The sequence below is a fragment of the Ambystoma mexicanum genome, chromosome 2q (assembly GCF_040938575.1).
Source record: "Ambystoma mexicanum isolate Mex_15411 chromosome 2q, UKY_AmexF1_1, whole genome shotgun sequence".
In the NCBI taxonomy this organism is placed as follows: domain Eukaryota; kingdom Metazoa; phylum Chordata; class Amphibia; order Caudata; family Ambystomatidae; genus Ambystoma; species Ambystoma mexicanum.
Genome location: NC_090924.1, coordinates 1,367,855,889 through 1,367,873,406, shown reverse-complemented (window position 1 = coordinate 1,367,873,406; position 17,518 = coordinate 1,367,855,889). Strand labels below are relative to the sequence as shown.

At 45.7% G+C, this 17,518-nt stretch overlaps 1 protein-coding gene across 2 annotated transcripts in view; it reads right to left on the bottom strand.

The window, feature by feature from the left end:
* TOP2B (DNA topoisomerase II beta) overlaps positions 1–17,518 on the bottom strand; it is a 934,132-nt gene that overhangs the window by 162,587 nt on the left and 754,027 nt on the right. For both annotated transcript variants that reach the window (XM_069648849.1, XM_069648850.1), the window contains exons 26-27: positions 8,580–8,732; positions 8,268–8,351 (exon numbers count right to left, since the gene is read on the bottom strand). In XM_069648849.1, coding sequence (XP_069504950.1) covers positions 8,268–8,351; positions 8,580–8,732 — 237 coding nt within the window. The remainder of the gene's footprint in view (positions 1–8,267; positions 8,352–8,579; positions 8,733–17,518) is intronic.

Sequence of the window (17,518 nt, the reverse complement as noted above, 5' to 3'; positions counted from 1 at the left end):
CCAGCTTTCACCAGTAGGCTACACAATGTGTGCATATATATGTTAAACAGCATTGGTGATAAGCTGGCCCCTTGAGGCACTCCGAATAGGATGTAACATGGGTCGGAGAAACTGCTACCCCAGTGTACTCTCGCTTGGTGGTTGGAAAGAAAGGACAGGAGCCAGTCAATGGCTCCCTCCGAGCAATCAACATTCTCTCTAAGCGCCTTGATGAGAAGGTGGTGATCCACCAAACCAAATGCGGCACTAAGGTCTAGGAGCATCAACATCCCCAACTTGTTTTCGTCCCCAACAAAGTAAGCATCTGATTCTGCAAATCCAGCATGGCTGTTTCAGTGCTGTGGGATGCTCTGAAGCCAGATTGTTGCTGGTGCAGAATCTCCTGGTTCTCTACAAAGTATTGGAGTTGCTGTGTTGCTACCTTATCTAACAGTTTGAGAACAAAGTTCGAGTTGGTTATGGGACGAAGGTTTGCGGGATCTTTAGGATCTAGACCCGCTTTTTTAAGTGGGGTGATAGTGACTTTCTTCAGATCTTTAGGCACCATGCCCTCTTCAAACGAAGCAGTCACTATTCTCCGGAGGATGGGAGCAAACATATATTTGTGTTGGAGAATACCACCAGGAGGCAGGATATTTTCTGCGCAAGTGGTAGGTTTCATGCTATTCGGCACCTCTAACATATCTGCCTCTGAGATGGGGTCGAATTTAAAGAGCTGTTCTCTGGCAGATACCTTCACTTCAATGGGGCAGGTCTCCTGTTTAGAAGAAGTTCTGGCCTTGATAATGTTTTGTCTTTGAAGTGTGTTTGTGTATAATATTAAGTTGCCTTCTTCTAGTAAATGTTTTCTAAATGACTGTGTAATAAATTAATAAGTGTTTTACCAAGTAACCTGGAGTGTGTCTATTTGAACCACTGTGATTGTAAGACCTCTGTGTAACATCCTTGTACTGCTCACATTCCCTCTTGAGATCAGCCTGGCTGCTCAGCTCGCTACCAAAAACTATGTAGTACAGACTTATACTAAAGGTTGATTTTGCTTACACCTGTAGTCCTAATTGTATGTGGTGGTCCCAGAGGGCACTGCATGCAATTCTGCCCAACAACTAGTAAAGTCAATTTCACTGACATTCTCTGGGAAACAGTAGTTTATCCCAGAGAAGGTATTTAAACCTTTTGGAAGTCTGAAAGACATCCTTGCGTCACTGCACTCAAGGTGCTGTGTAACACACATGAAAAGATGATGCCTACGGAGTCATCTAAAACTCAATCAAAAAATACAAGAGTAAAACACACATCAAAATACATGAAAGAGCGGGGGAAAAGACACACTCTTTCCATGAAAAAAAAATCAAGTCCTCAAAATCCAGCAAAGTTGCTGGGAGTCTCTAAGGTGAACGGAATTAGCACATTTATGAGAATGCTCCCTAATAAATCAGGAAAGGAAGATTTACTAGTTCTGTGCAAATCTTACCCAACACCTACCAGAAGTGTTGCATTCTATATAAGACATTAGCCCATTTACTTTGGCTTAGCCTATTGTATTGGATGACTCTTTTTAGGGAATCCAAAAGTATTTGCCTGCTTAAAAATATTTGTGGTCTCTTGTTGTTCTAATAACCTTTTCCTTTAACCAACTTCTAATTGTATTCTAAATGCAAACAGTAAGATATTAATGTCCCCAGCACCCTAGCTATTGAAGTCACCTGGGGGTGTAGGTTGTGTCTGTGGGCCATCCCAAAAGGGTCTTTACTGATTTAGAAACTAAGAGTGTACAGTATTGAAGAGTATTTGTGTGTTCCTTTTTATATTGCACCCTTCCGAAGAAGGATAATGTTAACTGACTGATAAATACATCCATAATTGTTTATTCAAGAAACCTTGAGTGTAATTGTTATTTGAATACTTGTCACTGTGAATCTATGTGAAACTCCCCTACAGCTCACATTGACCCCTCTTGAGATCAGCCTGGCTGCTGAACACACTACCAAAACTGTGCAGTACAACTCAGACCAAAGGTTGGGTTTCCTATACCTGTAGTCAGAGTTGTGTGTAGTGCACCCAAAGGGTACTGCCTTCCAAACCAAATGCCTCACCTTTTATTCAGTTCTCTCCCATTCATTCCAGCCTAGGGTGGCTGTCCTTGCCGAACAGTCAGCCGGCCAAACACCACAGAGTGCATGTGGGTCTCATAAGAGTGGAGTGGTGGGGAGAATGTTCATTTGTGTGCCAATTCCCTTTAACCTTAGAGACCCCCAGCTCTTTTGCTGGTCTTCAGACTTTTTAATTTGAACTCTTGAGTGAGTGGGACCTTTGTCTCATGTGTTTTGACCCGTTTTGGATTTCATGTTTTCACTGTTTTTGGAATCTGACAAACTCCATAGGTATCTGCTTTTTGTATACTGACACACAGCAACTTCAGTGCAGGGTCACTGAGAAAACCTTTGGATTTCTCTTAATGTTTACATAACTTTTGTTGGGTGAACTACAGTTCCCAAGAATATTAAGGTGAAATTGATCTTACTTACCTTTTCTCTTTGTGGGTACAGCACATACCATCTTATGTGGAGTGCTGGGGGTTTACTTCGTAGCCCCTTATCCTACTTTCTCATGGAACATTTTCTGTTAACCTCCCTACTTTAAATGGCTGGTGGCATTGGTTTAATTTGTACTACCATTGTGCTTTTCGACTGCAGCCTGAAACCTCAAGCTGCAGTACAGCACCCATTTGTGTCCATTTTGTCAAAATGGCCCCTGTCCTCTTTTATCACCATTTTCTGTTTGTGAGGAATTTCTGGGTTTGTACTTGTGCGTTGAGTGATTTGAGCCCTTTGTGTGTTTTGCCTTTGGCAGGCTTCAGCCGTGAAGCATGTCCCTGGCTCCAGTGTGCCTGGAAGGACAGTATGTGAAGGAGGGTCCGAAATTCCCTGGTCCTTTGTCTCTAGGTGTGCCTGATCGAAACCAGTCCCGATTGGTCGGCTGGCTGTCCCGAAAGGACAGCCACCCTGCTGTGTGATTGACAGCCTAGCCTGTGCATGAATGGGAAAACTTGCTTAAAAGGCGACGGTTTTGAGACTAGAAGCAAAGTCGACCACTGGAAGAAACATCTGAAGCGGAAGCGGAAATCGCGAAGAGAAGCCCACTGAAACCTCCTGGAACTTGAAGTACCGGTGAAGCGCTGCTGCTGTGCCGACATCCTTTTTCCCATCGACAGAGAAGCTACGGAAGGGACGACCTATTTCCTTGGGTTAGTGGAACCAACTAACCCGGAAACAAACTCCATTTTGGTGCAATCCCCGACTTGCTGTGTCTCTCCATTGCTGCAGAAGCCAAATGCCAGGGGTCGAGTGTCCATAACCGAGTGCAACGTCTGCCGCGGAACACATCCGGCTAAAAGCTCCAGGAGCCTCCTAAGGGCACTCCAGGAGCAGGAAATCCTGATCCAGATTCCCCTCACCAGAGTCCCGGACCGAGGGAGCAGGGAAAGTCCAACTGGAGATTTGTTCTGCATCAGTGTTGTTTGCGAAGCGCTGAAACCGCGAAGTGACGCTGAATCGAAGAGAGCCGACGACCATCCTGAGTACCACTGCAGGAGCCCTCCACACATCCTCCCTCTTGTCTCCACAACTGAGGCTCATAAACCAGGGTCTGCAGAGCTGTAGCAAGACGACATCCAGTTGGACCACTTTTCTTCAAACGAAAAGGTACTGCTTGGGCCTATGGGTACTTATCTTCTTGCCTTAACTCGTGCTGTCTCACTTGAGATTTGCACTTGCTTAACTTTGAGTTGATTTTAACTCCCCTTTGCATGAGCACGGAAGCTTGTGTGTCTTCAGTGATTTCCTTTGAACAATCTGACTTCGTGAAACACTTGTATCCGAGAAGTGCATCAGAACTATAGACTTAGGGCAAATTACTTTGGCTGTCTTGGCTCCCTAAAGGCACTCTTTGTTAAGCAAGAATTGATGTAGTAATCCTTTGGGGAGACTACACAACCCTTGTCCTCTTGGTACTAGGTAACACACTTATTGGTATAGGCCTATACTACACAAGATGGTAGTGTGACTGAGCAGCCAGGCTCATCTCAAGAGGGGTACATGTGAGCTGTAGAGCTGCAGCAATGAAATCCACAAATACAAAGACCCAAATAACACTGATACACATGGTTTTTAGTTAAAATAATTATTTAACTGTCGTTTTTAAATAAGTATTCTTTAAAAAGGGAAATATATGCAGCAATCAAATACACTTCAAAATACTTTTCCAGAATCAACACAGAGCTAGTAGATGCTCTTTAGAGATGCTTCATACACACTTCCTACACCCTGAGGTGACTTCACTAACTAGGACAATAATTGCATTTATTTATCACTAGTACACTTTGCAGATTCTGAGGTTGGCAGAAAGAAAAGGTTTGAAGGAAAAAGATTAAACAGTTTGGCAGAGCACCTTAAATCTTCCAATGAAATCTAGATAAATACCTTTCCCAGCAATATTAGTTCAAAACCAATGCATCATCTATAAGGGATGGTAAGAATCAAAGTCAAATGGAATAGAAGAGTCTGCAGGGAGCTAGGACAGCCAAAGTCAATTGGAGAAAAGTCTCAGGCACTTCTTAGATAGTAAAAGTCTTGCACAAAGTTAGAGAGTTTGTTGAAGAAAAATGACTGTAGGGTTACAAGCTGTTAGATTTGGGATTTGGGAAGGTTGGAGCTGAAATCAACAGAAGACAAAGGGCTGCAGAGTTTTGGACTCCGCCCTATATTCCTGCCTTCACAGACACTCTGGAGCCTTGGCGGGTTTGACAGAGGTCTCCCGCCGAAGATAAAATTAGCACAAAGGAATTTCCCACCCTGGCTGTCAGGGGAAGGAACAAGAAGGGGCAAGGAACACTAAAATGTCGAAAAAAGAAGACAGGGGCCAATTTGGTAAAATGGGTGCCTTCACCGGCTGTGTAAACAGCCTGCTGTAAAGGTGTACCGAATTAATAAAAAGGTTCACTGCAACCAGCCATTAAAGGCATGTTTGTCCTTATAACTTAAATGTTACATTTAGAATGAGATAGGGGAACGCCAGTATGCCCCCCAGCACAGGTGGGGGGGTGCTGCACTCACCTAATAAAATGTAAAAGGGATCCAATGATCCTTACTACCCTTCGTAACTCTAGTTCTCACACGGTAAGCCACAGAAAGTTAAAAGGGGTGCTCCAAGGGAAACACACCAACAATAGGCAGTATGTGCCAAACGTTGTCAAAGAGGATAACATTAAAAAGACACTATGGAGACTCTTTAAAATGACACCCATAAAAAGAGTAAAAGACCGAGTGTAGAAAAAGGTTGCCACTCACTGAGGTAAGGGAAAAATAATCCGCCAGTATAGCAAAAAGGTTCTGGGATTGACACAGGTCAGGAAATTTATCATTGCTATCAAAATCTTAGCAAACAGTATACATACATTTTCTAATAGAAATAGTAAAGTGAAGCCAACACATTACATTTGGGAAGAGTAGCAACCAATTCACAGGAAAGTAGAATTAACCTTCTATATAATTTTAAGAATGGCAAAACACATTCAAAGGAAACAACAACTTTAACTGCTCATATCTCAGAACGACAGTTACCAAACCAGCTCTTTTACAAGTAAGTAACTCTTACTGGTTACATTTTCTAGGCAAAAGGCCCAAACCTTAAAAGTCCTTCTCTATTCTTGGAGCATGAGTGTTCTCAGCGGCAGTATGGGGTCACTAGGTCTCTGGCTGCCAGCAGACAGGTCAGGATAGGCACAGATACAGGAAAAGTCAGTGTTCCTGTGGAAAGCCGTTCAAGACAAGTACGTATTTTACTTTAGAGTTGGAGAAAGGTACCAGGGACTCCAGAGAAGACAGCCTAGAAGGATTCCAGCAGTGGGCCTGGGTAAACTGTATGAGAGAACTCTGAATCACATGAATCATCCCCAATGCTTCACAGGAATCACAAAAGGTGTAAGGCAATCAATACCCCAGCCAACACAGTACCTCAGCACAGAAGAAGAGTTTGCAGCAGGACATCTTCCTTGTCAGGAAGAATGAAGACATGACACTGGAAGGGATCTTGCAGAAGGGATCAAAGGGAAGGCTGCAAGCAAGAGTTTCTTCGCGGCTGGATGTGGCGGTGTGCTTTTGGCGCCCTTTTTCAGGAGCCAGGAGAAGACCGAGTTTCGCAATCGGATTCTCGTTGCTAATCTAGTCCACTACTCTGGTGAGGGGACTTAAAGGACTCAAATCGTCTCTGGAGATCCAGCAGGATGTTGCTAAAGTTTCAGCGAGATTCAGAAGACTGTGCACCGCACAATGGATCGATGTCCCAGGGTATTGAAGCCCAGCAAGGTGACAGCACGTCAGGGGATGGGTCAAAATGCAGGTCTCCTTGAGTCTAGTGGATCCCACCAGCTTCTGAGTAGGAGTCGTCGTGTTTGGGACCCTTATGTCGATCGGAAGGAAAGGCAACAGCAGGCTTAGGTTACACGCTGGCTCTTGCCGGTCGCTGGAAATCGCTACAGTAGTCTTTTCTTCATCTTCCTCTTCGGTATCAGCTTCAGTGGTCGACTTGTCAGCAGCTTCCAGGTTCTGAGTATTTAACAGGAACTACAGCACAACTTCAGCAATCTCTCCCAGCATTCTACAATCAGGACAGCCAGCCTCCCCACCCCAGTGGGAGTTGGCTCCTTCCAGCCAAGGTGAAAGACAAAGGGCTGCAGAGTTTTGGACCCCTCCCTTGCTACCTATCTTCTCAGACACTCTGGACCCTGGGCAGGGAATCCAAAGGATTCCTGCTGAAGACAAAACTTCCACTGAGGTCGTTCCCACCTAGAATGGCAGGGGAAGACCTCCCAAAGAGCAAGCACACATGCAATGGCGAGAAAAGAAGGAGCCCACCATTTTAGCAAAATGGTGGCCCATCTGATCATTAGCAAGGCTGAATTAAAAGCCTGTGAACAGGGCTTTACGTGGGCCGGGGGCGGGGCCCTGCCGGGGCCCACTTATCTCCCCTGGCAGCCACGGCCACAACACAAAAAAGGCATTTATTTCTACAGCTTGAAGCTCTCGCTAATCACTAATCAAGTGATACACGTGGGCCGGCGCCACCATTATAGAGAAAACGGATTCGCGGGAGTTTCAGTCTTTAGGAAAAAGGCCTCTGCTTCCAGTGGCCTCACCCTTTCAGCCTTAATGGTGACGCTGCCCCTCCCCAGCTGGCAAGGGGCAGCACCACCATTAAGGCTGAATAGGCGAGGCGCTGTCCCCTGCCAGGCAAGCCTATACAAAATAAATGCAGAGATAAGCACCCTCTCCCCAATAGGGGAGAGGGTGCTAATCTCTACAAAAGGCTGCCTGACAGGGGTGCCAGTAGCCCGTTGTGCTGGCTCACCTATACAAAACGTAAAGGGGATGAAAATCCCTCTTTACTACTTAGGAACAATAGTTCACCCAAGTACATGAAAGAGAAATTAACAGGTTAGCCACAGGGGCAACCCAGACTAAGCCCAAAAGTTGAATGAAACTATAACTTCAACTATACACTGTGGAGAGACATAACAAGGTCACCGTTATATAGAGTAAAAGACTAGGTGAGAGGGGAAAAAAGATTCCTATTAACATAGGGACAAGGTAAAATAGTTCCCAAATCCAAGCAAAAAGTTCCAGGGATGACACAGGTCAGGAAGATCGATCATAAATATGAAAATCTTACACAACGCTCAATAGTAAACCTATATACAGTCACCATATGTTCTTAAAATGCATTCAATGACATAAATCAATAAGAAAAGTTAAGTAAGTGATGCTGTAAGATGTAACCAGGTCACAAGAAATATGCCCTAGCTTCAGAAGTTCAATCCCTATGAAGAGTGGGGCCTTGTGCCCAAAAGCACAATGCTTCTCCCCAGAATGTAACTGATGCAGGTACAGTACTTGTGTTGGTGAATAGTCAAGAAAAGAGATGCAACAAAGTTACTGGTAAGTAAAAATGTGTGTTTATCTTTCAGGTTTTACTACCAAAGTGCAATGACCAAAAATCAGTGGAGTCGAGTGGAATGGAAGGATACAAAGACTTTCTCTCAATGTTATCCTTTGGAGGACAGTGGGAGAGAAATTCTTTGTGTTTACTTACCCCCAGGAAAAAACAAAACGTTTGGGCACCCCTAAAAAGAAACTGCAGAACAGCCAGAAAGGACATCTTATACCTCGCAGTCAACACAACATAACCCTACAGAAATATTTGAAACCTACTTCAAGTTCTTCCACGAAGGCGGCCAAGTCCTCCTTCCAAAGGTCTGAAGGAGACTTCCTCTTCAAGTCATTAAGCTCTTTCCCCTGGACGTAAAAGAAAAAAGAAATACTTCTCAAACCCTACATAGCCAAACAATTCAGAAAAGTTCGTGCCAGAAGCAGGTTAAAGTATTCACTTGACATTTGCATTCTGCAGACTTTCTCAGTCATCTGCACATTGCAATGACATAAATGAAAATATTTACAAATAGCACAATATAGCAAAATAGGTCCAATTTAATAGATTAGTTGTTAAGTAAGCACAAGTTATACCTTCGCATCTCTCTGCTTGATCAGATCATCTATTTTCTCCTTTGTCAGGCTCCACAAGGACATGTTTAGTATGTAGTTAAAATCTGGCCCTGAAACAGAGCCGGAATCCGAGGAGGCGTCGTCAGCTATTTGCACGTCGTCGTCTTCTGTTGCCTAAAACACAAGTAGTACATAAATGCTGCCCCATTTTATACAGATGTAGGATATAAAAGTCAAAAGTAACATGCATGCAACTTAAATAATAACCTACATGGTTTGGTGAAATCACTGTACTTACTACTGGCTATTTGTAAATCAGTCACCAGAAACTGAATGGTCTCTTGCGTTTAAACAGTAATTATTATGTGTCAAATTAATGTGCTGATTTTATTGACCTTTGAGTAAAAAGTCCCTACGTCCCTAGGTTAGTAATACCAAAGTAATGGAGGGAGAAAAAGCAAAAGGTTGGGGGGCCCAAAAAAGGGGCCCTCGAATCCAAAAATAGAAATTCTGTTGTGCCGAATTGGATTCTGCCCTGCAGGAGTACACGGATAAGTAGACTATACTCCACCCTCACGTCTACAAACCAAGAGTCAACATAATTATAAAGGTAAAACAAGCAATTAAGGGATATACCGCATTCGCCTTTTGCGGTAACGTGGGCAGAGGGAAGATATTAGTTAAGATTTTCATAGCAATGATCAATCACCCTGACCTGCGTCAACCCCAGAACGTTTTGCTTTTACTGGAGGATAATTTTTCTTTATACATATGTGAGTGGGAACCTTTTCCCACACTCTCAGAATCTTTTACTCTTTATATGGGTGTCATTTGTAAGACTCTCCATAGTGTCTTTTAAAAGTTATGCTCTTTGACAACGTATTGGCAATAAGTGCCTAATGTTGCTGGGCTGCTCTAGGGACTCCCCTTTTAACTTTCTCTGGCTAGCCCTGTGAGAACTACAGTTACCAAGGGTAGAAAGGATCTTTGGATCCCTTTCACATTTTTTTCTGTGAATCCAGCACCCCCACCTTATGTGGCGTGATGGGGAGATGCTGAGTATCCACTTTTAATTTTAAATGTAAATGTTACGGAGAATTCTCAGAAATGTGCTCATTCCCGTCTACCTTGGAGACACCCAACTCTTTTGCTGGACTTTAAGACTTTTAATTTCTAACCTGGAGGGAGCTAGACCTTTTTCCCCACCCTCTCGTGTATTATTCTGTGATTTGGACTTTGTTTCTTTTGACTTTGGAGTCTGACAAAATCAATAGGCATCTTTACATTGTGAGACACAGCACCATCAGTGCAGTGGCGCAGGGAAGTCTCTTAGATTTCCCAAAGGTTTAAATACCTTCTCTTTGTGAAACTACTGTTTTCAAGAACAGTGAAGTGAAATTGACTTTACTTACTGTTGGGCAGAGTTTGTATGCAGTACCCTTTGGTACCACTACACGCAACTATAACTACAGGTGTAAGCACAACCAACCTTTGGTATAAGTCTGTACTACACAGTTATTGGTAGCAGAGGGAAAGTGAGCTGTAACAATGTTACACAGAGGTCTACAATCCCAAGTATTCAAATAAACTCTTACACTCAAGGGTTTCTTCGTAAAACACTAATTTATTTCACAGTCAGTTATAAAACATTTGCTACAAGGAGGCAATCTACATCACACAAAAATATACTTCAGTACTTTACACTGTACGTTTCTGAGGCATTTAAACCACTTTGAAGCAGGAGCAAAAAGGCATAGGTTAATAACAAGAAAATGAGTTACTCTTAGACAGGGCAAATAGTTTGAGTTCACCAGAGGAGTCAATTCAATGTAATGCAATAGGTTAGGCCAAAGTCAATGGGCTAAAGTCTTGTATAGGATAAAGCAGTTCTGGTAATCATATGTTGGGTCACAAGCTGACAAGGCCTGCAAGTTGTCAAAGTTCCACGAACTTTCGCGGTGAGAGGTACGTTCTCTCGGTCGGGTTTTCACAGTACCTTATATTGAAGAAAAAGATGCAGCTGAAGACTTCTGTTCCTGGCAGTTCCTGCAGATGTTGCTGTTCCTGAGCCTCAGTCGTGGGGACAAGAGGGAGGACGTCGGGGGTACTCCTGCACTGCAAGGAGACTGGTCACAAAGCTGGCAAATTTAATTCCGGTTGCTGTTCTTCAAGCACACATGCTGGTGCCCTTCCCCCTGGTTAATCCTAACTAGCTCCGAGAATGGTATCCAGGTGGCTTACGAGTTGATTGGTCCCACCAACTCAAAGGAAGAAGTCATCCTTGAAGGGGCTTCTCTGTCACTAGCAATACGGACCTTCAGCAGAACTCCACCGGCAAACCAACGGTCCAGTAGTTGCAGCAGCCGTCCTCTTCCAGCTCGTCTTCGGTTCTTTTGTTCCAGTGGTCGACTCTGCCTTTCAGTCCAAGAGAATTGCCTTTTATACAGTTTTCTCCCATTCATTCCAGCCTAGTTGCCACTCACCCAGCAGGGTGGCTGCCTTGCCGGACAGTCAGCAATCAAATCACGCCAGAGTGCATTTGGGTCTCCTAGGAGACTAAGCACAGTGAGTTTCGGGCACCTCACTCACTTCCTGGCCACCCCAGGCACTCGAGCACCAGAGGCGGTCTTCAGTCCTGAAGGCTGCCAAAGGCATAGAAACAAAGGGACCAAACCTGGTTTGGCGCGCAGTGACAAATTCCAGAAGGACCTTTCCAAAAAGAAATGGTGACAAAAGACGACCGGGACCTGTTTAAACAAAGGGGAGTCTCTGCCAGTGTTTCTTTAGTGTCCCTGGGTCTGTGGGAATAGCAGAATATAGATGTGTATGACATGGATTACTTACCGTAAAAGCATTTCTGTTGATTGTATCTGCTTAGATTCACATGCTCTGCATGTAGTCCGACATCCAGTGGTCACCACGGAGTATTGCATCTTGTCTTTCGAGAATCGAAAGGGGACGTCGACATGGGCGTGCCTGTAACACTATCCCTATGTGACATGTAATCTACCCAAAATCCCTCACACGTCGAGGTCCCTCTGATTGTATTTTTTCTGCCGTGAGGGAGCCTTATGACTATCGTGAGTGAGTACAGAAAAGAGACAGAAAGTAGTAGACGTCTATGTTTCTTACATCCGAGCGGGGAGGAAGGGTGGGCGCATGTGAATCTAAGCAGATACAATCATCAGAAATGCTTTTACAGTAAGTAATGCATGTCTTCTGATGCTTGTTCATCTGCTTAGAATTTCATGCTGTGCATAGACGAGCGAGCAGTACCCGGAGTTGTAGGTGGTTTGTGAGAGGGAACAGTAGTGAAAAGATGTCTTAGCACTGCCTGTCCCACCTGAGAATCAGACCTAGAGCGAGTGTCTAGGCAATCGTGTTTTGTAAAGGTGTGTACAGAACTCCAGGTTGTCGCTTTGCAAATGGACTCAAGGGGAACATTTGCAATGAATGCTATTGAAGCCCCAGTGCCTCGAGTAGAATGTGCTCTAGGCTTGAAGGGCAGTTCTCTCTTACCAAGAGTGTAGCAGAGTGTGATGCATTTGACAATCCACCTAGAAATAGTGGATTTGGAGACCGCATCTCCTTCTCTTCCTACTGCTACTGAAATGAAAAACAGATTTGTTTTTCTTAGTGGTCGAGTTCTTTCCATGTAAAACATGATTGCTCTGCGTACATCAAGTGTGTGAAGGTTTCTTTCTCCCATGCTGTAAGGGTTTTGAAAGAATGTTGGTAGTTCTATGGATTGGTTCACATGGAACTTAGAAATGAATTTAGGCGCAAACCTAGGGTGAGTGCGTAGAACTACCTTATCTCTGTGAACTGTTACAAAGGGGTCTAGGACTGAGAGCGCTTGTAGTTCACTTGCTCTTCTAATGGAGGTAATAGCTATCAAGAAAGCAGTCTTATAGGTGAGATCTTAAAGAATCGCTCTATGCATAGGCTCGAAAGGAGGCCCCTTAAGCCTAGTCAACACCACGTTTAGGTCCCATCCGGGAGTTGGGTTAGAAACAGGAGGGTGAATTCTTTTCACACCCTCCATGAAAGCCTTAATCACTGGTATTTTCCACCACAACACTCTGTTGTGATGTAGTGTAGGCTGAAAGCGCAGCTAAGTGAACCTTTAGAGACTTAAAGATCCGGTAAATAAGTTAGGTACAAAACAATATGTGTGGGAGAGCAGTCAATAGGGTTGATGCTCCTCGAGTTGCACCTGATGACAAACCGTTTCCACTTACTGGAATAACAATACTATCCAAGCTTGGATGGCGATCAATGGCCTCTGTCTTAACGGGGAGAAGACTGAAATTCTCATCCTGGGCCAGACAAACACATTATCGAAACTAAGCCCCCAATACAACAACTTTAACATAGACAACTCAACCATCTCCGTATCATCCTCTGTCATGACTCTACGTGTTCACATTGATGCAAATCTATTGATGAACAAACAAGTCAGCGCCATAGCCTCTGAATCAGCGTTCAGCACCAAACTCATCAATGCCATTAAACCCTACTTATCCACCCCTAACCGCTTGGCCATAGCTAGAGCAACTATAGGAGCCAAACTCGATTATTGCAACGCCCTCCTAGCTGGCACCTCCGCCAAAACATTCACAGACCGCAAACCACACAAAACAATGCCCTCAGAGCCGCCATGAGCCTCCCTAGAAAAGGTCATATATCCCACGCCAGACGTGAAGCCCGGTGGCTCCAGGTCAAAGACCGAATTACTCTGAAAATCCTCACCATCACTCACACATGCATCAACAAAACCGCTTCAGCATATCAATCTGAAGCAATTTCAAGGACCACATCCACTCGCCCCACCAGAGCTCAGTACACCAACCAGCTACACATACCACGCATAAAGAGAGCCACAGCAGGAGGTCTAGGCATCTCCTATATTGCACCGAAACTCTGGAACTCACTCCCTGCCACCCTTAGAGCTGAAACTTCCATCTTCCGCAACAACCTCAAGGACACTCTCCTCAACTAGCAAGTGGAGGACTACCTCCTCCACTTCTGCCATGTATATTGTAATATAACACAAATGTAATATAACTATATTGTAACCTGTATATATACTGCTAATGACTATATAACTATATTGCAACCTGTATATATATTGCTAATGACCATGTAACTAAGTAACTAAGCTTTGTACTGTAACAAGTGCCACGATGTCCTCGGGCTGTTGGGCGCTATATAAATAGGAATAAAACAAACGAAACAAAATGTTGAGTGTTCGGTTTTCTTGCCTCTCAGAGTATGTCCATACATCTTTGAGGGAGCTGCAGGTGCCCAAATTCTGACTTCAGGAGCCAGGCCGCTAAGTTCAATGTCTGCGAGCATGGGTGAAGACTCTCCCCTTTGTCTTGGGACAACATGTTGTACGGGCAAGGCAGTTCACTGGAGGAGATGGAGACATCTCCATCAGATGCGCGAACCAGGGTTGGCGGCCCCACAGAGTCCGGTCCCCTTGGAACAGTTCTGGGGTTACCTGGAGGCGTAATATTGGCATTGAGCGTTCTCCAGAGTTGCAAACAGGTCGATCTCTGGGATGCCCCATTCTGCGAAAACATCAGAAACAATGTTTTCGTGTAATCGCCATTCGTACTCCATTGGTAGTGGGAAATCTCTGCTGAGTAAGTCTGCAAGAAGATTGAGTTCCCCTGGAAAATGACACTAGGAACATGTGTTTGAGAGCCCACTTCCAAATGTTCTGGGACAGTTTGGATAGCCCTGGAGAATGTGTGCCCCCGTTTGTTTAGATAGTACATGGCCGTAATGCTCGTTGGTTGGGAATCCCAGACTGAATAAAAGATCTATCGTTCTTTGGGTATTTGACAGACAGGTTTTGTAAGAGTCCCCTGTTATGAGCCAGTCGTCGAGGTAAGGATAGACCGGAATGAATTGCCTGCGCAGGTGTGCTGCTGCCACCGCTAGTACCTTTGTAAATACCCTTGGTGCGGATGCTATGCCGAAGGGTAGTACCTTGAACTGATGGTGCACGTCTTGTATCATAACTCTGGGGTATTCTCTGTGCGCCGGCAACATTGAAACATGAAAGTATGCATCTTTCATGTCCAGTGTTGCCATGTAATCCCCCTGTGAGAGCAGGGGATTACTTCCTGTAGTGACCATGCAGAACTTTTGTGGCTTTCCAAATGTGTTTGCTGGGCACCGATCTAATACAGGGCGCATGGTTAGATCCTTTTTGGGTACAAGGAAGTACACTGAATAAATACCTTCCTTAACCTGTGACAGAGGTACAACCTCTATGGCTTCTTTTTCTTGCAGGTTCTCGAATTCCTGAAGGATACGCAGATGGTCTGGTGTCAGTCGCCTTGCTTGTGGAGGTCTGAATGTTGGGGACCGGTTGCACTGTATACAGTACCCGTGGTCCACAGTCTTTAGCACCCACTGGTCTGTAGTTATCCCCTCCCATGCCTGAAGGAACGATGTTAACCGGCACCCGACGTGGGGGGTCATGGGAGTGGACCTGAATCTTCGGGGCATTTTGAACCTGAGGCCGGGGAGCCTCTGGGGGTAGAGTTCCAGCCCCTTCCTTTCCCACAACGCTGACCCCTCTTGGAGTACAGGGTGGTATATCCACTGGTTCCCTGTGGAGAGGACCAATTGTTTCCCGAGGTTAACTGTTGAGGGAAGCGTTGGTTACGAAAAAGCCATCTGGACACAGATCCACATCTTGGGGACGGTCTTTGTGTAATTTGGTCTAGCGTCTTCAGGGTATCATGCTCCTTCTTTGCGGTCTCGAGCGCCTCGTCGACCGCTCTTCCAAACAAGTTGGATTCTTCCAAGGGTTTATTTATAAGTGACGCTTGCGTCTCTGGCTTGAACCCAGAGTTTTAGCCACGCGTGTCCCTTTAGGAGTGTGCCCTGAGCCAAAGATCGACCCGCTGTTTCAGAGGAATCCAAAGTGTTTTTAAGTATACTTTGGTTCACTTGTCTGCTCTCGGTCACCGTGGCCAGGAGACGAGTCCGTAGAGGTTCGGGAACCTCCTGTAGGCCTTCTTGTAACAAGGCCCACTGAGTGTCCGCGTAGCTGGCAAACAAGGTGGTATTGTTGGCGATGCGCGTTGAAAAAGTTGCTGCGGCCATGTCCCTCTTCCCAAGGGCGTAAAGCCTTTTACCTTCTTTGTCAGGGGGTGCCTCACCGGTTGACAGAGGATCCCCTGCCCTCTTTCTTGTAGTGGTCACCACCAGGGAGTCTGGGGTGGAGTGACCTCTGATATAAAGGGGAACTGAGGGGGAAGGCCGAAAAAGCTTTTCTATCCTCGGATTGACACCTTTTGTGAGAACAGGTGTTGATAACGAAGGAGCAAGATGCTTTTTGATCGAGTCAAGGAGAGGAATAGCCTGGCTGGCCGGTGGATTGTCTTTAAGAATGCCCTCCACAAAGTCAGCTTCAGCGACAGCTTCATCGGTTGCGATCTTGAAGTGTTCTGCTGCTTTGCGCAACATGGCGTTAAACGTCATTTGGTCATCCACTGGTGAGGGCTGTCTATTGGGAGTGGTGTGGGGGGTATTCAAACACAGGGCATCAGGATCTGGTGACTGCCAAGGCTGAGGGTCACCCATATCCAGATTTCCTCCCCCCCCCACCCTCTATGGGATCATGCATGTCCTCTGGATTGATAAAGTGGTCCTCACCCGGAATGTCTGCAGGAATCTTCCTCAGTGAGGTGAATGGGTAACAAAACGGTAAAGCTTTTCCATACAATTTTCCCCTAGTCCAAACAGAGCCCCCGAATGGTCTAGAGGTGGAGAGTGATCCTGTAAACGATCCTCTGCCGTCAAACGTCGAGATTTTTGTCTCAACGTTGAAGAAATAACTTCCTCACCCTCTGAAAACTCCTCTCAGGGGACCGGCAGAGCTGGTGTGTCCCTGTGCTTCTTTCTCCCTCTGCTTGGCAGAGGGTTCTGCTACTCCCCTAGGGCTATCCTTGGGTTTCGACAGATCCTTGGCCTTTTCCGTAGGCCTCAGTGAATCCCTTGACTGCCACCTCTGAGTGTCGGCAGAAATAATTCTTGCTATGCTGTTGGCAACGTCCTCCGCAGACGGGAGGTGTGTAGCTTCAGCCTGCGATTGTGAAGTTTTCGGCGGACGCCTTTTTTGGCAGAGCCGGGGCCTTGTCTTCGGCGAACGGTTATTTCGGCGGCCCGAGGCCGAGGCCTTGTCTTAGCCAAAAGGCCTTTTTCGGCGGAGGCAGAACCTTGTTGCCGGACGCCTTCTTACGGTGCGCCTCAACGGAACTTGTAATCTTAGAAATGGCGTCCTTTGTTTTTGAGGGCCCCGTTGCAAGACGCATCTGCGGCTGCGGGGAGGGCTGCCGATCTTGACGGTCGGCGAGTACAGCCGCAACTTCCGGTGTACCCGCTGGCGCCGAAGTCTTCTTCGACTTGGTCAAAAAATGAATGGGGGTTGTGTGCTTAGTGCTTTGTAAATGTTCTTCTTTGTCGCCGGGGTGTATATTCCCCATAACAGTGCCTGAGCTGTGCCTGGCGGGGCCAGGGACAGACGATGCAGAGAGGGAGCGCTCCGTCGAAAGGTCAACAACCTCCGGCTCGGAGGTATGCTCGTCACTATTGTCATCGCCACATTCGGCGGCAGCGGGAGATGAATCGGCCTTGGATATCCCTTGGACCACCCACCGCGACTAAGCGCTCCTTCAATGTTTTAGGATTGACGAGCTTGCAAGCCGCGCAACAGACTTTGTTGTGATCGAGGGGCAAGCAATGGTTACACCGTTTATGCTCATCTCTCCAAGGAAATTTGCATCTGCAAATGGGGAAAAACCTAAATGGAGTCCTCTCCATAGCGGAGGATAGGTAGAGTGAGGAAGACCAAAAAGTGAGGAAAGGTAAAGGCATTCTCAGGTTGTACTGAAATGTCCACCCCGACCCCACTCCCCCTACTCTATAGGCTGGCT